Below are 21,112 nucleotides of genomic sequence, written 5' to 3' on the forward strand. Positions count from 1 at the left end.
ACTACACTCTGGGACTTTCCAAGGAAAATTTCCAATTTCTAACTTGTTCATGTGAAATCAGGTGTATCATTATGGGTTCTACAGCAATGCTACAAATGCAGTAGATGAGATTTCAAGCTTCCATGAAGGACAGGAAGTTCATCTCATGGTCAATAAAAACCGTAGGAAGCTAAACTCTAGGTGTGTTCTGCAATTTTCTCAGATTCATTAAGATAGTAATGGCTATTATGGGCCTATTTTCAAGGTGTTAACTTGGCACTTTTGAAGATTACATTCGGCAGGTCATCTTCTGGACATTTGCATGCGTAATGTGGGCCTGGACTTTGAGGCTGGAAAGGGTTATCACTTTCCTGATGGGTAAGTTTACAGAGAAAAGAAGTCTCATTCTAACATGCTTTTAATTTCCACGTATGCTTGCCACATGTATTGTTATATTCATTCGTGGCTCTTTATATGTCCTGCATAGGCTGTGTCTTCTGTCTCCTATTTGGCAATTGATTAAAAAGCACTTCAAACTGTCAATGGAGTATTGTTGCAGAAGAGGATTTTGCATAAGTGGAACTAATCATATATGCTTGTTCAATGTGGTTGTGGTTTATGGGTTAAAATAGGAGTTCAATAGTTGACTATCACAAAATTTCAATGTTGCTTTATTTTATGGGTTTCACAGGCCCTTTGTGGAGTACAAGGGCGTTATTTCTCCAGACGAGGTGGATCTTAAAAGATCTGCATTACAGGCTGAGGTGAATCGACTGGTGTCTGCTGGTGGCATGGTGAATTCTTTGGACTTTCACTGTACACAGTTTCAAATTAGGTTGCTTGATAATCTAAGACCAGTGGTGCTGACAGTGGATACAAATCTCATGCATCTCCTGCAGTCAGGAGGAGTTTTGTTAGTATTAATTGAGTTCAACTCTATGCCATATGGCCCCAATCATAGTTCATCCATGTGTGAGGAATTTCACTGCGGGAGCTACTCCTAAAGAAACATACATTGGAACCTTTGGCTAATCAAGTGCTGGCAGTTCAACGCAATGGTGCATTGCCTGTACTCCACAAATAAGTTTTGCCAGCTTCACTCTAGTCAATCTCTAATTATCCATTTGCAAGGAATCCCTTTGACCTCAACTCTGCACTGAATGTGCATGTGTTGTAAATCAGTAGCTCCACTTTCCTTACTATAGGCTAAAGAAATTAAAGTGTGTCATCCAAACAGTTCTGTTTTGCGTTAATGTAGCCAGCCTGATTTTTCTTTGTGAGGCAGCTTCTTAGCTAAAACCTGGTAAGGTCAACAAGGCAGCTGAATGCCTCAAAACAATATCCCAAGCGACTTTTATAAAAAATAGTTGTAAATGCTAGTCACATATCTGATGAGTTGAGTCACACTTTTCAAACTCAGTTTTAAGGATATGAGGCCTATAATTACTAGTCTTCTTTGAGAGCCTCCTTTTGGTAGAGCGACTGCTCCTTTTATGGATTGATCTTAGGCTGCTAGAAATGGAATTTTTGGAGAATCATGCCATGTGAATGTAGATAAATCAGAATGTCTGAAGAAAGCTGACATATTTCAAGCAGTAAGAGAACTTGAAGCATCTACTGCTCTTTTTGCCGATTCTCTTTTCTAAACTCTATGTGGGAGTGCATTTTGGGTGATTGATGTGGCTTATGCCTTGGAATGGAGCTCCACTTTTTAGTGAGACTCGTGAATAAGGCGCTGCACTTGCTTGGACGTCAACCAACAAGAGGAGCTTACCAAGCTCTTATGAAAGTGAGTCAATCTCATTTCTCTTCCTCATCCTGATTTTCTTGGTTGATTTGTTTTGTTTTGGGACTGGTAGAATAGAAGTGGAAGTAGTTCATAGGTTGGCTCACTACAGCGACATAGGTCCAGTATGATTTGAGCTGATTTGCACAAGCAATTGCTCAAAGACTGATGCTAGATAAATTTCTAGGTGACCTTAGTGTTATCTAGAAACCTCGTTTTAGGTTGATCCTTGAAGGTATGGATTAGAGCTTCCCTTGCAAGATAGACTTAAGTGAGCCTAGGCAACAATGTCCGCGGTATTCCAAAGGAGTTTTGGACTGCATCGCCAAGGATTATCCCTTGATGAATTTTATATGATCTTTAACACTAACTTTGAGAACTCTATGAAGATATATTTCCATTAACAAGTTTGGAATGACAACCATTATACTGGCTCACAAGTAAATTCAACATTGTACATGTTCAATTTAACAACCTTACTTTCCTTGAACAATCTCCATCCTTCTTTATCAAAAGAACTTATATTTTTTTCCATTATAATATATGTTGTTCTAGGAAATGAACATGCATATGGAAGGTTGGAAAAGCTTCTTGCACGTAGTCTCAATTCGCTTACAAATTAAGATATGCCCAAGGATGGAGTTATCCATGGATTCAAGTTAAGGGTGATTACATATATCCAAAGTTCAATGAAGATTGGGAGAATATCACAGAGATTTAGCTCATCTTGGGATCTTTTAAGTAATAGATTTGCATAGAACCAAAATGTTGTGGTTGGATAGGAAAATCTCATCCACCACATTAGATAAAATATTTGGACTAGTTCTTTTATGACCAAGTCTTAATGTAATGGATTTATAAACAATGTTCAAAGTTCTCTAGTTTAGTTGGGACTAGCTATCGTTATTCTTCCACTTAGATTGTTTTAGGTAGTACTTATTGTTTCTATCTTCAATGTAACCCAATGTTGTAATGTAGGAAAATTTTTGCCTAAACCTTAGGAGAAATTAGCATTAGTAATTAGTATTAGGGACAGGTATAAAAGGGGAGACATGTAACATTTTGATATCTTTTGGCTTATTTACTAAATTTAATCATCTTGATCCAGCACTTGCTTGGGGTGTTTATCGAGGAAGTTTTCTTATACTTTCTTTAGTTTGCTGCCATTATTACCTTGTGCCATTGGTTATTGGAAGACTACCATGTGCAATGCCATGAATATGGTGGATCCAAAGTCAACCACTCAAAAGCCCAAAAAGGGATAAATGTGCACAGATGCATGTTTACACGAACAGAATGTGAATGTACTGGAGCTATGCAAGAGGGTGCATACTCATGTAAAATGCTATGCAATAGTGCCACTGAACAGTGTCCTCTCAGGGGAATTGTTCACTTGTCCAATGCCCTTTACAATCGCAGTATCTTCATAGTGTGGATGAGAATATAAGAGTGCAAAATATCAAATGTTTGAAGCAAAGACTGTGAAACCATCCTATCACCACCAAGAGAAGAAAACTGTACCCTCTCAAACTAGAAGGGAAAGTTGGAGGGTTGTATTCTCTCCCTGTCAAGTTGAAGAACTAGGGGAGGGTGTACCCAAGCCTTACTTGGATAGAATCTATTGCAACATTGGCCGATTGACCGCTTTGGTCAATATGTGTACATAGTTGTCAGGTGATGGCGCAAACTCTAGGCGTATACTACCTAGCTCAACTTACTCTCTAGTGAAGTGGAAGTGGACTTCCACATGCTGCACTTGTGGTGTGATGATCAAATTGCTTGCAAGAGCAATGGCACTTTGGTTGTTGCAGTAGACAATGGTGGAAGAGGTGCATGGAAAATGAACTACTGGTACTAGGTAGATAGTCTCAGTGGTACCATCAAACAATTTTGAATACAGAGGCAGAATATAGGGGTGTTGCTATGGCAACATGTGAGGTAGCTTGGATACAAAAGCTACTTGATGATTTGGAGATATAAATAGATAGAATAGTTATAATTTATTGTGACAACATGAGCAATATACAGAATTAGCTTGGAACCTAGAGTTTTATGCACATAGGAAACACATTGAGATTCATTAGCATTTCATCATAGAGCAAGTCTTGGCAAATGACATTGATCTCATATATGTGAGCATAAAGGAGCAAGTTGCATATATTTTCACCAAGGCCCCAGTAGCATATGCCTTTGGAGCATATGTTAGTTACTAGAATAAAAGCTTTGTGCCATCTGAATTATCTTCCTTGCCCAAGTTTTTCTAATCTTAGCTTTTATGAGCGTTGTCTCTTTAGAAAGCAAAGTAAAATGTTGCATAAGAGAGATAGTGGGAGTAGAAGATTAGAATGCTTAGAATTGATTTATAGTAATTTATATGAGCCAATGCCCATGGCTTCCTTGGGAGGAGCATCATACTTTGTCACTTTTATAGATGATGCCACAAGGAAGGTTTGATCTTATCCTTTTTGCAAGAAGAGTGATGTGTTGGATGTATTTCAAAGAGATCGACAGGATGACGGATAGTAGCTCAGCTTTAGAGAATACGGCAGTGGAGAGAGAGAGTGTATGCGGTCACAACTCGATACTCCATTGATTGAAATGTAAGGTACAAAGTACAAAGTATAACTCTTAGACTTTAGGGTTGTGTAAGTGTCTTAAAGTGTGTTCACACACAGATGTGTATAATGTGTGGTAAGTGACTCAAATGTGTAAGATAAATATACAGGTGAAGAATAATGTGACTGGGAGAAAAAACCTCTTTTACGGAACGTAAAAAGTGCCACATTGTCCTACGTGTGGATCATTGACATTCTTGTGTGAGGGTAGGCGTGAGTAAAACCCAACAAATCCCCCAGCAGTGAGAAGTGATCAGCATATAAGGATCATCCACCAAAGGAGATCGAATTTAAAGCAGTGCAAAATGCTTCAAATTTGTCGCGAGGAGGAGCTTTGGTGAAGATGCCTGCTACATTGTTGTTGGTAGGACAATAGACAAGGATGATATCCCTTGCATGTAGCCTCTCTCTGAAAAGCGATAATGTATCTCAATGTGTTTCGTGCATGCATGAAACATTGGATTTCGTGCCACTCTAATTGTTAGTAAACAAAGGAGTAGGCTCTATGATAGATACATCAAGATCAGCTAACAAACCTCTCAACCATACACATTGAATTGTAGCAGTGAAAGTTGCCTTCTATTCAGCTTCACAAGATGATGTGGCAATGGTGGATTGTTTCTTGTTAAGCCAAGAAATGCAAGAAGAGCCAAGAAAGAAACAATTTCCACTTGTAGAGTGATGAGAATCAAAATCTCCAGCCCAATTAGAATCATTGTGAGTATGTAACTGTAGTGGCCCCCCCTTGGCACAAAGCAATCCAAGAGTCCTAGTGCCTTGCAAGTAATGGAAAACAAGCTTCATAGTTTGCCAATATGACATGCGTGGGTTGTGCGTATATCTGCTCAAGGATGAAATTGCAAATTGAATATGTGGCCTTGTGTTGCATAAATAAATGAGGCATCCAACTACTGGAGCACATGTATGAATGTCAAACATATCACTATTATCATGCAAAGACAGCTTAAGTCCAGTCTCCATTGGTGTTCTTACTGGCTTGCTATCTTGGAAGCCAAATATCTCAAGGAGTTTACCAATATATCTAGACTATGACAATCCAATGCCTCTAATATCATGAATAAATTGAATGCCCATGCAAAGGTCCTGTAAACGCCCCGAACAACGTAGTATGCTTAACAATTATGATATTCGCTTGTTGTCAGAGATTTAATATAAAAGAGAATGAACACTTAAAGCTGAAAATGAAAATTACTCACAAAATTACAGCCATGAAAATGTAAAAGTAATGGAGACAAGATTGAGGGTTGAAGATGGGCAACCCCCCTCCCCTCCTCCGCCCCCTCCCCCCCCCCCGCCCCTCCCCCTCCCCCCCTCCCCCCCTCTCAGGAATGTATTTTTGCTCAACCCAAGTTCCTTAGGGAAGAGCTCAGCTACAATCAACCTGAGAGTGAGGAGAAGTAATTCTCACTCTCACAAGATCATGCAAAGATGTACAAACACACATGCATTATCTATTATGCAATGATAAGAACTGATTTCTTTACAGTATGAGAGAAGAAAGAGAGGAAATCAGCCTTTCTCCATTGTTGATCAGCAGTACATGGATAGGGCTTGGTTCTTGTTGCTAAAATGGAAGAAAGAGCTCGAGAAGGAGGTGCTGTAATGAATTTATAGGCTTGCTGTCCTGTTAAACAGCAGTGATAGAAGAGGGAATATGGAGGAATTTGATAATGGAGAAGTGGGGGATAATGATGGGGATGGATGGGGCCAGTTTCTGGCTATTTGTGGGTGCTGGACATGAGTTTACAGCAAAGAAAAATTATGCTGAATGAAGAAAAACGAGCTTTTATTTATAGGAGAGGGAAGAGCTAGTACAAAAGGGGAAAGTGGAGTAGCACAAGACAAGTGTCCAGCCACATGTCATGAGATGTGACAAGTAGTGGGACACTTGGAAACTTGTATGACAAGTGTCTTGACACTTGTCTCTTCTCTATGGCCTTCCTTTTTGGGCTAATACTATCAAGAATAGAAACAACCAAATTTAGTAAGCACAGTCAGAGTACAGAATTTACTATTTTTAGAATGATATCCCTATTTTTTAGAACTAGCATTTTTAGGCTAATTCGAGGCTCCTAAAATTTAGGGACCCCCCAATATGGGTGTCATATGAAAGCTTTTTCCGTGTACATCGCAAAAACGGTATCAGAATCTTCATGTGACTTTCTTATGCAAAGAAATGTGCATTTCAAGCTTTCAGCCCACACATGCACATTGTACAAGCATTTCATGATCATGCCATCTTGTTGATTGTAACTGTCTGTTCTGGCGGATCTAGCCCACACTTCAAGGCATCAATCCTTTCTGTGTGCGAGTCTAACCCTGATATGCGTGAGTTTTGGTTACAGGCGCCCAATCGGCCATATAGGTGGAAGTGTGAACTATCTTTTCTCTAATCCACCGCGTGGGTCTACCATAACCTGTGACCACTCATCAGTGGCCAGCTCCAATGCACTTTTCTTTATATCTAATTAGTGTAAAGGAAACAAATTTAATAAATCATTATATAGACAAATTAATGAAAAAGGATACAAATTCTGTTTCTATAGAGTTGTGATAAGTCCCAAATATAACATATCAAAAGTTTGTTGCAAATTTTTCGTAAATACTAAAATTTGACCAACATGTGGCCCTGTGAGCAGAGGATCATCCACACAAAGACAAATGACCAGCAAGGATCCCCCCTCTTTGCATATGTAAAGAGTAGACTCTGATGGACTGTTAATGAATCCTTGGCAGAGTAGGAAGGTATCACTTTTGGCATGCCAAGCTTGTGGAGCTTGTTTCAAACAGTACAAAGCCTTCTTCAACTTTCATACCAAGTGTTTGGATCCTTTAACTGCAAAACCCATGGGCTACTGAACATACACTTCCTCCTAAAGCTAGTGCACAATCCAACCATAATGGGCAGCCAATGCAATATACTTGATAGTGGTCATACGGGATGTAGGAGTAAATTTCTCCTTATAATTGATGCCTTTCTTTTGCGCATAGCCTTTTGCTACAAGCTTGGTCTTGTCTTGTACTTATCTTATCAATGGACCCATCCGCTTTTCATTTCAGCTTATAGACCCCATTTAGTACCAATGGCTTTCTTTCCAACAGGCAATGTAACTAAATTCCATGTTTGATTCTTCATGATAGAATCATACTTAGCTTGCATTGCTGCCATCCAATGACACTTTGTTGTGCATCCTCAAACGAATCAGGCTCATCATCATCACGATAAGTAGTAGTGGAAGCAGAGAGAGCACGCATACACGTTAAAGCGTAAAGGGCCTTTACACCCAACAATCTCCCACTTAAATGTTCTAAGCGAACCTTTAACCAACTCCCACAAGTCTAATGCAATTCTCATGCTAAGCCTTTGCAAGACTTTTAGTGAGAATGTCTGTAGGGTTATCCTGTTTTTTGATCTTAGTCAGTGTGACTAGACCATCATCCAGAACCTATTTGATAAAATGATACCGAACATCAATATGTTTGGTACGTACATGAAACATGGAATTCTTAGCCAGGCATACAATGCTCTGGCTATCACATCCAAGTACAGGTGTTTTGGTGGGCAGTCCAAAATCCTTGACCAAACGACCAAGCCAAATTGCTTCTTTTGAAGCTTCTGTTGTTGAAATATATATTGTCTCAGTGGTAGAGAGTGCTACTATCTTTTGCAATCTAGAGCACCAAGAAACCGCCCCACCAGTCAAGGTAAATATGTACCCGCTAGTAGACTTGCGAGTATCCAAGTCACTTGCCATGTCTGCATCACAATACCCTTGCAGATCTAACATACCCTTTCCATAGCAAATACATTTTCTTTGTGTGCCCTTAAGGTATCGTAAGATGCATTTCACTGCTTCCCAATGTGCTTTGCCAGGATCGGACATAAACCTACTCACAACTCCCACTACATAATCAATGTTAGGTCTAGTGGCAACCATAGCATACATGAGTGAGCCACAAGCTAAAGCATAAGGAACACCCTTCATAGAGCTGGCTGTTTGATCATCTTTTGGGCAATTTGCCTTGCTAAGCTTAAGGTAAGGTGGAAAAGATACACCAAGAGGCTTAGCATCTGCCATAGAAAAAGGATCAAGTACCTTGCTGATGTAACTTTCTTGTGAGAGAAATAAGAGTTGCTGCTCTCTATCTCGTGTCACATGCATGCCCAAAATGTGTTCAGCTGCACCTAAATCCTTCATGGAAAAGACTGAATTCAGCTGTCTTTTCAATGCATTAATCTGGCTTTTATGCTTACCAGCAATAAGCATATCATCCACATAAAGTACAAGTATAATAAGGATACCATCATTAGCCTTCTTAATATATAAGCAGTAATCTGCACTACTTCTTTTAAATCCATGTGAAAGCATGAAGGCATCAAAGTTTTTATGCCATTGTCTAGGAGCCTGTTTCAAACCATACAAGCTTCTCTTAAGCTTACATACCAAATGCTCCTTTCCTTATATAACAAAACCTTCGAGCTATTTCATGTGCAGCTCTTCTTGCAGATCACCATACAGGAATGCAGTTCTAACATCCATTTGATCAAGTTCAAGATCCATAGATGCTACAATGGCAAATAACACTCGAAGAGTGGTCATTTTGACAACAAGAGAAAACATTTCCTGAAAATCAATGCCCTTCTTTTGTGTATAGCCCTTAGTCACAAGTTTGGCTTTGTATTTGGGTTTGCCATCTACACATTTGATTTTATAGACCCATTTGTTAGGAATGGCTTTCCTATCCTTGGGCAATGTAACCAAATCCCAAGTATCATTCTGATACAATCTTTCCTAGAATTTAGTGGTCAGACCAGTTAGCCACTTGTATCTATTTATATAGTCCTCTGTGGAGCAAAGTCTTCCCATTGTTTCCAGTCAAAGACTCTTTTTGAAACGTTTCCCTAGGATCCAACCCTCATACAAGACACGACACAAGCCAAAGTCACCATAAAAGGGATTGGACATCAAACTCACCTCCTAGCCATAGAGCCAAACAGGCTCACCCCCAAGCATGGGAGCTAGCAACACTTCAGGTCACGACCACCCCATGGGTTCGCGTGATGCATCCCATACAACCAGCCCACACCATCCCAGTGTATGGATGCATTGGCCAATGGGCCAAGAGTCCAAGAGTGGTGATCACACAATGAATGTGCATAATAGGGCCTTGAGTTCTATTTATATAACTCAACTGTCCTAACCCTGAAGTGTCCTTAGTGCATTCGCACTAAGTCACTTCGTAACCACCGTGACCAATGCTACTAGTGCTCATCCAAATGTCTAGGGACATAACACTTCTACCCTTATGAATGATTGCTGTCCTCAGCAATATCCTCAAGAACGAGGCAAGCAAAACGACTCGTCAATGAACGTACAGACTCCCAAGTAGCCTTTGCCTCTAGGCTGTTTTACCACTTAACCAAATGCTCGAGATAAATGGTCTGATGGTATTGTTTGTCCTAGGGTCAAGAATCAATTCGGGTTCGAGTGAAACATAACGAGCAGTATCCTCCAATTGCGGGACTTCCTCAATCAGGACAATCTTCTCACCTTGTCCTAGTTATTCTTTCAAATGACTCATGTGGAACATAGGGTGAACTTGGATTTCTGAAGGTAAGTCTAACTCATAGGATACACTACTTACCTTCTTTGTAATTTGGAAAAGACCGCAATACCTTGAATACAATTTATAGCACTTGCTGGTAGTCATTGAATTGGATTCCTTTGGGACTTTAAGGTAAACCCACATGCTTTCCTAGAGCTCCCTAGGAGTACGATGTTGGTTAGCATAAAACATCTAGGCTTAAACATGCACACAAGATACGATGCAAGTCAAATTCACCATAAAAGGGATTGGAGATCACATTCTCCTCCTAGCCATAGGGCCAAACGGGCTCACCCTTGAGCCTAGGAGCTAGGAGCACTTTGGTTCATGACCACATCCCAAGGGTTGGCATCCCATACCACCAGCCCACACCATCCCATTGTATGCGACCAAGGGGCCAAGAGTCCAAGAGTGGTGACCACACAATGAATGTGCACAATAGGGCCTTGAGTCCTGTTTATAGGACTCGGCTGCCCTAGCTCTGAACTGTCCTTAGTGCATTCGCACTTAGTCGCTTTGTAACTATTGTGACCAATGCTACTAGTGCCCATCCGGATGTCTAGGGACATACCACTTTCAGTCTTGTATGTCAGCCCCATATTGAGTATGGCAGATTGTAGGTGTCAGTTTTCCCTTCCACTCTTTACTCTCCTCTTGAGCCGAGTGCTGTAGCTAAGATGCATTATGCATTACTAAAATGTGAACCCCGAAAGGAGAAAAAAAACTTAACTTTTAGCACTTTAGTTGGGATTTTGAGACCCTAACTCCTAACCTCTGAAACGCTACAGTATCCATGTGGTCCTTGTCATTGCTTTATAGAAGATTACATTAGGAAATTCAGAAAATAGTTGTGTGTTTTCATATTTGTAGCAGCTATGCGATGCATGATTTATCACCCCATTGTATCACCAGTCATTGTAAAGTTTCAGCTTTCTATATGCGAATCCATGAATGACGGATCTTGTCATTTTTTGGTTCTCCTCTCTTCCTTTTCCGTTCAGTCATATGCTGGACAGCTTCATCTAAGATCTTGCTATTGAACTCTAGCACATTTGTCAGAGGATCATGAGATGTATGGCTGCTCATGAATGCCTGTACTGGGAGTAGTGAGTTGAGTTGACTAAAAGCTCAGCTTGACCAGACTCAATTGTCCATCATTTTCAAAACTGGAGCAAACCTCCAGATTTCTGATATTGCTTATGCAGAGAGCATGCTGGGAATGCTCACTAACCTTGGGTAGTGCTAGATATAGGTCCAACCAATGATCATTCATGAATTTATGACTGTCTGTTGCCATTGTTAACAGCTTTCATATGATGCAGTCACATGCACCTCTCTCTTTTTTTTTTTCGTGAAGATAATTGAATTAAGTAGTAAATATTTACATGAGACCATCAGGTCAACATTCTCTCTGTATCTCTTACATTCTATTACATCAGACCATCAGGTCAGCATACTCAATCTCTCTCACACACTCTATAGAAATTTACAAGATGCGAGTAGGCTCTTAGAACAACCTATTACATAACCAATTCTAATAAATCAGACAGAAAGAACAGCTGGAGTAGAGCGAACAAACGCCAGCCAGGGAGCAGCAATGTCCGGAAGGACCAGCTCAGCTGACATCATAGAAGTGATTTGCCATAACACCAATCCACGCACACGGGCCACATGCCCATGGATGCCCGATGCTGAATAAAAAATAAAGGCATTGCGAGTACGCCATATGTGCCACAGGGCTGTCCATCTAAGAAAATGGAATAGGCAGGAACAATCTAAAGACAAAGATGGCATAGAGGACATATTTCCCATAATCCATAGAACTGGTATGCGGTGCTGGGTCACCAAGAACCACACACGGGAAATGACATTCCAGATTTGTCGCGCACCAGGGCAAGAGACAAAGAGGTGAAGCAATGTCTCATCACATGTGGTACAAAAAACACAACGCCCTACAGAGATCTTTTGGGCACGGAGCACTTCTCCCGTTGGAAGACCCCTAATGAGCAGCCTCCACATGAACGCTTTACCTTGATACAGAACCTCAAACTTCCAAAGCTAGATAAATTTGTCCCGCCACTTCTTTTTGCTATCCCTGAGATGCCAGAACTTATTAACCTTCCCTGTAACCCATCTTTTAGCTTCCACCATCTGATGATATATCTGATTCGCTGACCTTTTTTGAAAGTCATCAAGAAGCACAAACTTCCAGTCACGCCATGGGTGCAATGGTTGCAATGCATGCAAAGGAGAGAACCTCTGAAGAGAGTCTTGTATTGATGACCAAATGTCCCTGTATCCACGAGGCATCCTAAAGTATTGGCGAATACACCTAAAAGAATAAAGGCGGGGCTGCCCAGGAATAACTCCATCAGAGACTGTCTTCAACCCTAACCTAGCCATCCGATTAAATGTATCTTGCTGGAAATCTTTGTGTGGCCAATCCAACAACCTTGAGGAAGCCAGTATTTCTCCTTGCAGCGAATTTTTCTTATTACGAATTTCTGGAGGACGCTAGATAGCAAAATGAAGCATCTCCTGCCAGGAAGCAATTAAATGAGAAAGGAGAAAAGACTGGGAGACCTTTATGGGCCTCGTAGAATTAAGCGCATGCCACCAGGAAGCATGAATAACCGTGCTTCCATGAGAGATGCCAGTCTTTTCTATGAAGAATTTGGCAATATCTGACCAAGGATGACACTGAATACATAGACTCTGCAAAAGGGACAGCTTCAAAGTGGCCATATGCAAATTAACATCCAACAAAGTTGCACCCCCCATCCTTTTTGGAGTGGTGACATGTTGCCAGGAGATCCATACTTGCCCCAAACAATTGCCTTTCTTTTTCCATAGCATAAATCTGATAGACTGAACCAAATTCAAAAGGGACTTCTTAGTCCAAGGTTGCAATGGGAGAAAGAAGGAATCATACTGATCATAATGCATTGAGCCACTTTTAGCCTAACATGAAGAGGCCAACTCTGAGATTTCCAGTATATGAACTTGTCATGAATTCGGGATGCCATCCAATCCAACAAAGCACGGGGAGCAACTTCCACACCAATAGGATATCCCAAGTGTCTAGTTATATTGCCCATTGGGATCACCATTCCATTCCATCCCAAGGCCTACAGATCATTCTCCGTACAGGAGAGAAGGGTGGATTTCTGAGTATTAATGTGAAGACCCGATGCTAAAGCAAAAAGGTTCCAGGCCACCATTGCTCAATTGACATTAATAGGATCCACCTTGAGGAACATAAAAGAATCATTTGCCAAAGATTGGCCCACCAGCTGATCACCGCCAGGAAGAGATAACCCAACTATCTCACCTTGAGCAGCCAACTTATCCAATAATGAGAGCATCGGGTGAGTTACCAAAGCAAACAGCAAGGGGCTGAGTGGACAGCCTTGCCGAAGAGACCGAGATAAGGCAATTTCCTCCGTAATCCCTCCATTAAGAGCAATATGGGCCACAACACCTTGACTGATGGTATCAACTAGAGAAATCGTACAGGGGCCAAACCCCATTGTAGACATTAATTGTCGCAAAAATGACCAACTAACATGATCAAATGCCTTCTCAATATCTAGTTGAAGCATAACAACTTGCTGGCTAGAAGCTTTGGCATAATCGATTCCCAGCTGGACATTCAAAATGTTGTGCATTATATTCCGACCTTTAATGAAACCGTATTGATGTGGATGAATGAGGTGCGGAAATACTTTCTGCAATTTGTTGGCAATAATCTTGGAGAAGATTTTATAGAACGATCCCATAACTGAAATGGGTCTCCAGTGCTTCAAAGAGGTCGAAGAGGGAACTTTGGGCAACAACCTGATGACTGCAATCTTCCAATCTGAAGGCATCATACCTGAGTTTCACACCTGCTAACATAATCGAGTTAATGGGTCCTTAAGCAATTGCACATTGGCTGAAAACAGCTCATTAGGAAGCCCATCCCAGCCTAGACTTTTTCTTCGAGGCAAGTGAGACAGCACTTCTTCCACTTCCTCTTCAGAAATATCGGCCTCCATTAAATTCACCTATTTTGGTTTGACCTGATTACTAACCAGGTCACAAATGTATGTTCAAGCAGAGAGAACAACATTTGAAAGGATCTCTTGCGGACCCAACAAGGCCCTATAAAAGTCAACAGTCATCCGAATAATGGAGGCAGGATCAGTCAACATATCACCTTGCCCACCCTTTAAGCGCACAATATTTTCCCGGGCATATTTGTGATGCAGACGAGCAAAAAATTGATGAGTTTGACTGTTGTTATCATGTAAAGCTTCGGCTCTAGCTAACATTTTGTATTTTGCATACTCTTCCTAAAGTGATTGAACCCTGCCTTTCAACCATTCAATGCAAGTGAGCAAGTCATCATCGGAATCCCCAGTCTGACACAAAGCCAAGGAATGAGCTATTAAAGCTTAAGCATGTTGCAATTCAACTCGAAACAAGGAAGCATGTTGAATACCATATTGTCAGGATAAGGCTCGTGCATTATCCCTAAAAACAGCCCATGCTTCCATCCCTCTAGATAGAACCTTCAAGCTAAAAGAAGCTATTAGGTGCTGAACATCTTTCAAAAATTGATTTTGCTGCAAAAAAGATTATTAAACCGAAGAGGCAAATGGGCAAGCAGAGCCTTGAATGCATGAACAGGTCTGTGGCTCATTTCCAGGACCAAAGGGTAATGATCTGACAGAACATGTTCTTTCCACCCGCATATCAATGACTGCAAGAAGAAAGGAGTCACTTTGGCAGATGTAGATTCTATCCAGTTTGGCCCAAGTATTTGGATGCTGCAAAGAGTGATAAGTATATCCGGCTTGTGATGGATACATCTAGGACCACATGTCCTATTTCAAAGATGCCATTGCAAGAGCATCCCAAGCCTGTCGCTCAGGACCATCCATAACCGAATGCGGAGAGGTCGCTTGATCTGCAAAAACACAGGCATTAAAGTCACCTATAACAAAGCCTTGACGAGCCAAGGCAAGGCAGTGCAGATCATCCCAAAGCTGACGACGATCCCTTGCATTAGAAGGAGCATACATGCCTACAATCCACAGAACCTCCCCCTCATAATAGATTTCTAGGATCAGGAATCGGCCATGGGTATCTTGAGAAACCAATGCTGGTTGTAGGGAGGATTTGACAGCCAACATAACTCCCGATTTACATGGAGCGCGACCACTAAAAAAGACTACATAATCCTTATACACATAAGAGGATCTAGCCAAAGAATGTTGTTTGTGCTCCACAACACAAAAAACATCCCAATTTCCGGCAAGCACAACTTTCCACAACCGATATTGCTTGCTACCTGAAGAAATACCTTTTACATTCCACAAAGCAAGTTTCATGATCAATCAGAAAATAATAAAAACTACTGAACCATCGCTTTCCCTTTCCCTTTTACATCAATAGCCTTGGCAGCCTGGAATCTCTCCATTTCAGTACATATAACATCTACAAGATCTGCTCTTTGCAGATCCGCAATCGAAGCTCGAGGGGGAAATTGCAGTTGCTGGGAGCGGAAAACATCTCAAGGAGGCACAAGTCTTCCACGAGCAAGGCTGTAGAAGTCCTTCTATCCTCCACTGTTGGGGTACGTAAAGATTGAGGTTTCATATAAAAGCCCCTACCTCTGCGTTGGAAGGTCTGAGTGATTGGGGGAGGCGAAGGATGGGCAGGATTCAATCAAGAATCTTGCCTAGCATTACGACGAAGCACAGTGACCCAAGAATCCTCCCGAGGAGACACATTCTACCCTACCATAGTCGAAGGACGCTCCCCACGCTCGTGGGGGTCATTCTTCTTTCCTTCCTCACGACCTTGTTGGGGAAGGTGCTCTGGATCAGGTACTGTTTGCTGAAACATGTGCTGAGCGTGGTGGTCTTGCATTTCCATATCTTGATCCATAGGGCCCTGCACTACCTTCATATTCTTGTCGCATTCTGAAACGAAATGGCCCAACTGGCCACATCTGAAACAGTGCCCTACAAAAGTACCCCATTTCAACTCATACACCAACGCTTATAAGCCTGGAACTTCAAAACGAATTTTTGTCGGGCAAGGTTTGCCTGTATCCCACAGCATACATGCCCTGTTCCTATTGTGGGAAGCCAGCCGAGGTTCCACCAAAACCTCACCAAGGGTTCTCAGTACCATAAGGAGGAGTCTCCAAAGATGCGCAGGAAAATCCACCACCTCTACCCAAATTGGGCAAGTCTGTCTCAGCATGTCCTGAAATTCAGCCATGGGCCTCCAAGGGACCACATGAACTAGCTGCCCATCCATAAACAAAGGAATGCGTTGCATAACAAGAGCCCGTACTTTTGCAGAATGAAACAAAACCTCAAAGAACCCCTTCGGGCCATCATAAATCTCTTCAACCAGGGGAACCGGCATACGCCCTGAAGCATCATCTGGGCATTGTTCAAAACTGACAAGCATAGACTGCAGCCAAGCACGAATTCTGGTGATCAAAGGAGTCCTTCCAGTAAAATAAAATATGGCTGCGCTCTCATGGAAAGCAGCTATCTGTTGTAGGACCAGGTCGGTTCCCATGACTGCTACTACTTGATCCCCTTCCGGTAATGTGTTACCTTTATCCTCATTACTGTGGACATAATCTGACATAAGATGATTGGCAGTGGCCAGCATGAACTGTAAAGACCCATCAGGTTGCGAACACGAAATGTGAACCTCAGGCCGAGGCAAATTCGGGCCGAAGGCCAGTTCTTCAACCGACATCCTACGACGTTTGCCCATCTCTTCACTATCCAGCAACGGCCCAGGTTCATCTGCCAACAAATCACCATCCGAGTCAGCCAGGTCTTTGTCATTCCCTTGCCCGATCTGCTGATCGAGAAAGGCCATATCGATACCATTAGGTTCCTGCAAGTTTGCCATAGCAGAAGCAGATTCCAATCCCAAATTCTTCCTCTGTCTGTCGCTCACTCTGTGCAAAACCCATAGAATGTGCTGCAGGCTCTCTGCACAGGTCTTGGAACTGCGAACTGACAGTTCGCCTATAACCAGGCTGTCTGAAGTGGCCTTCAAGCTCTCTCTCTCTCTCTCTCTCTCTCTTTGTACAGGGGCAGGTCTGCTCTCTTTATCAGTGTACAGGGGCAGATTGCACGTGGAATAGAAGAAAGTCCGGACCGCAGACTCTGTATAGGGGCGCCCAGAGGGTGCACTGAAGACTGCCCGGACAGCACATCTGTTTTTGCCTAGGGCAGAGCTGTCTCTTCTCCCAGCGCAGTGTCTGTGTCTCATGAATAGATCTGGGTGCCACACAAACGGCAGGTCGCAGAGCAGGTGTATTCGCGGATGACAGGTTGCAGGCGTGCAGGGGCAGAGCTCGTGGAAGGCAGAAACGGACCAGGCGAACACACAAAAGCAGGGACCCACAGAAACTTTTTCTGTCTACGCCCAGGAAGAAAAGGCTGAAGTGCAACGGCAATATAGGAGGCAAAACGAGGTGGGCAGCCGCCAAGCGTGGCGCAGTCCACAGATAGCAACGGAACAGGAGCAGGGGCGAGGCAGCTTCAGGTCAGGCTCCATCGCATCCTCTCTCCACGCCTCCTCTGTCTGTCTGTCTGTCTCTCTCTCTCATATAGTCAATATCATGTCACAGCGGATGTCCGTTATTGTGGTGTTTTAGAAGTATCTGATGAGCTTTTCTTTGGTGGCACTTCAATGCATACGATCAACATCTAACTTGTTTTAGTGTGTTATATAATTCACATGAATTCTGATTTCTAGGTGAGGGTCATCATAGTTCCATATGGCGAAGCTGTGGCTATGTGTGGAGGAAAACTTCCGGATTACATATCAAAGGTTGGTGCTGCAGTAGCTTGTTTGTTTGTGAGCCCTTGGTTTTTGCATTGATTCATTGGCTCACTGTTCAGGATAGCGAGCCCCGGATTGTCTGCATGGGTGAAAACCCTGGTTGCCCGTGTGGAGGAACACATGTTCTGGATATCTCAGAGATAGGGAATGTCAAGGTAAGACAAAGCACTTACAACAAAATTCATGGCAGCAACGTTGTTTTCTGGTGGGTGGGTGTGTGTCTCTCTTTGTGGTTGGTTTTTTTGGGGGGATGTTGGGGACCTGGATTTGGGGGGTTTTGGGTTTTTTGTGGTTTGGGTTTTTGTGTTTGCAGCTCTAAAGAGGATCACGGTGTCTTGATTTGGTGTGCATGCGGGTATGGTAGGTGTTGCAAGTGCGAGTCAAGAAGGGCATGACGAAGGTGTTTTATTCCGTATCTCCCTAAAGGCTGAAGGAGAGTTAAAAGTTTGCAAGTGCCTGCTCATTTGTATACCATGATTGTGGCATTACTCCAAAGCTCTCATTGAAATATCGTGATAGGGAAAAAGATGGACAACATTGGCGGTGACACGCATCCTAATGAAGGGGATGCACCATGAACCCTAAACCCTCTCCCTCTCCCTCTCGCAAAATAAAAAGTGATCGATTGTTCAATATGAAGCCATTTTGACTCGATTGCCTTACACTAGTAAGGATATCTGCATATTATGGGCTTATTGAAATTAAAATCGACTTGTTTATGGCCTTATTGATAATCTACTTATTCTCAGCAAATTTCAGAAACATTTGGGGCGGCATGCCTCTTATTGAAGGGGTGCACCATGAACTCTACCCCCCCTCACTATTAAAATCAAATCGTTTATGGCCTTATTGATAATCAACTTATTTTCAGTTAGTGAAAGAAGAATAGATGTAAATGTTGGGAGCTCAATGACCCAATCATTCATTACGGTTCTAACCACATTTGAATTGAAGACGTCAAGCTTGATAGTACCAAACCTTCATAAATTCACTAATTCACAAGACATGCACCGACTTAAAATGATTGGCTCACGAGAGAGAGAGAGAGAGAGAGAGAGAGAGAGAGAGATTTGTACTATCAACTAATAAAGGCCAAAATGAGCTACTAGACCAAAATGGTGACTACATATTTTTATGTTATTTCATTGATTTTTATGGAGAGACCCTAGTGTGGTTATTATGGGGAAACCTAGTGCACAGATCGGACGCCGTATGTGCGCATAGTGAGCGTCAGAAGGTCCCCAAGAACAAAAGCTTCTTTTTGCACCAAATATATATATATACAAGCCTTGTAAACCGTCTTTAAGCCACGCTATCCTCCAATGCTTCCCACTGCCACCACTGCTTGCTCTACACATCAACTGAAGCATTCACAATTGTTAGAAAAATAATACAATTAAACCGACAAAAATGAATACCTAGCAGTCTTCAGTTACAAAAATAAATTGGTTAGAAATCAATCCTAACCTTAATTTATTACGAGTGCACACTCTAGACTCATAAACGTTTATTAATTTAAATATTTTTGTGGAATCACCCGCTATGGAATCACCCATTTACACATTAATTTAATAAAACGTCCGAAAAGGATAAGCGTCCCTATTGACTTTTCGCACAAATAATCCACTGTATATGAGCCCCGGTAATAAAATTTTACGGAATCCACTGTGGAATATGTTTCATGGCATCATACCTTTTGTGGCTCAAAGACGAGTTTACAAGGCTTGTATATATATATTTTTTTTAGTTTGGCTTTTGTAGTCTTTCTCATTTATGTTTGCAAAATTCGATGTTACAATCGTCTTGCAAGAAAATAACTTTGCGTATAGTCTGTGTATTGATGGTTGATTGTTGTAATCTGTTTCTATGAGTTCACAGGTGTGAACAGGGGCTTTCAGAGAGTAGTAAAGTGATTCGTGAATTGTTGAATATGAATTGCTTGTATGATAGTTATTGAAGATGACTTTGATGACCTTAGTGACTTAAGTAACTAAGAGAACTTGGAGTTTAAAGCTTTGATAACTAAGCGTAAATTTTGAGGACCTGAGTATGTCCTCGTCCGATTTGACGACGGGCAGTTCGTACTGCTGTCGCAGGTAGATAAATTCGATTAAGGAAGCTTTTAATAAGCTTCTTGTAAAGCTTAATAAGCTTTTTATGTAAACTTGAAGAATTATGAATGAAACTTCTTATCTGTACTCAACGACTTGATGAAGGAACTATCCGCGTGATCCTCCGCCTATAGAGGCTAGTCCCTCGCGATCTAAGTGTAGAACAGGAGGTTTTTGACTGTCAGGAATACGCTGGTATCGACCGTTTGCCACGAGATTGACTGTAGAGCTCGATCGTTCCAGGAGCTCCGCTTTCGCGCGAGATAGTAAGCGATTGGAAACTCTCGATCTCAGCTTCACTCTGATAACACACTAGTGCACAGATCGAACGTCGTATGTGCGTGTAGTGAGCGTCAGAAGGTCCCCAAGAACAAAAGAACTTTACTTTTTGTACCAAAAAAATTATATATATATATATATACAAGCCTTGTAAACCCGTCTTTGAGCCACAAAAGGTATGATGCCATGAGGCATATTCCACTGTGGATTCCGTAAGGTTTTGCGGTGGATTTCGTAAAATTTTATTACCGGGGCTCATACACAAAGTAGATTCTTTGTGCAAAAAGTCGATATATCTATCTATCTATCTAGATATATATATATAAATATATATATACATATATATATACATATATATATATACATATATATATATATATATATATTAGTTTGGCTTTTATAGTATTTTTCCTTTATGATTATAAAATTCGATGTCACAATCGTCTTCCAAGAAAATAACTTTACGTATAGATTACGTATAGTCTGCGTATTGATAATTGATTGATGTAACCAGCTTCTGTCAGTTCACAAGTGTGAACAAGGGCTTTCAAAGAGTAGTAAAGTGATTCGTGAGTTACTGAATATGAACTGCATGTATGATAGTTGTTGAAGATGACTTTGATGACCTTAGTGACTTGAGTAACTAAGAAAACTTGAAGTTTAAAGCTTTGATGACTAAGCGTAAATTTTGAGGACCTGAGTATGTCCTCGTCCGATTTGACGATGGGCAGTTCATGCTGCTGCCGCAGGTGGATAAATTCGATTAAGGAAGCTTTTAATAAGCTTCTTGTAAAGCTTAATAAGCTTTTTATGCAAACTTGAAGAACTATGAATGGAAGTTTCTT

At 41.6% G+C, this 21,112-nt stretch overlaps 1 protein-coding gene across 2 annotated transcripts in view; it reads left to right on the forward strand.

Annotated features, from left to right (window-relative positions):
• Positions 1-18,763, forward strand: part of LOC148031905 (threonyl and alanyl tRNA synthetase second additional domain-containing protein) — a 70,963-nt gene extending 52,200 nt beyond the window's left edge. For both annotated transcript variants that reach the window (XM_087682484.1, XM_087682485.1), the window contains exons 3-8: positions 62-180; positions 268-357; positions 671-773; positions 17,791-17,865; positions 17,937-18,032; positions 18,242-18,763. In XM_087682484.1, coding sequence (XP_087538610.1) covers positions 62-180; positions 268-357; positions 671-773; positions 17,791-17,865; positions 17,937-18,032; positions 18,242-18,301 — 543 coding nt within the window. In that variant the 3' untranslated portion in view covers positions 18,302-18,763. The remainder of the gene's footprint in view (positions 1-61; positions 181-267; positions 358-670; positions 774-17,790; positions 17,866-17,936; positions 18,033-18,241) is intronic.
• The last annotated feature ends 2,349 nt before the right edge of the window (positions 18,764-21,112 follow it).

Source organism: Lygodium microphyllum, chromosome 8 (assembly GCF_053477565.2).
Source record: "Lygodium microphyllum isolate KBCC chromosome 8, Lygodium_microphyllum_v1.1.10, whole genome shotgun sequence".
Classification (NCBI taxonomy): Eukaryota; Viridiplantae; Streptophyta; class Polypodiopsida; order Schizaeales; family Lygodiaceae; genus Lygodium; species Lygodium microphyllum.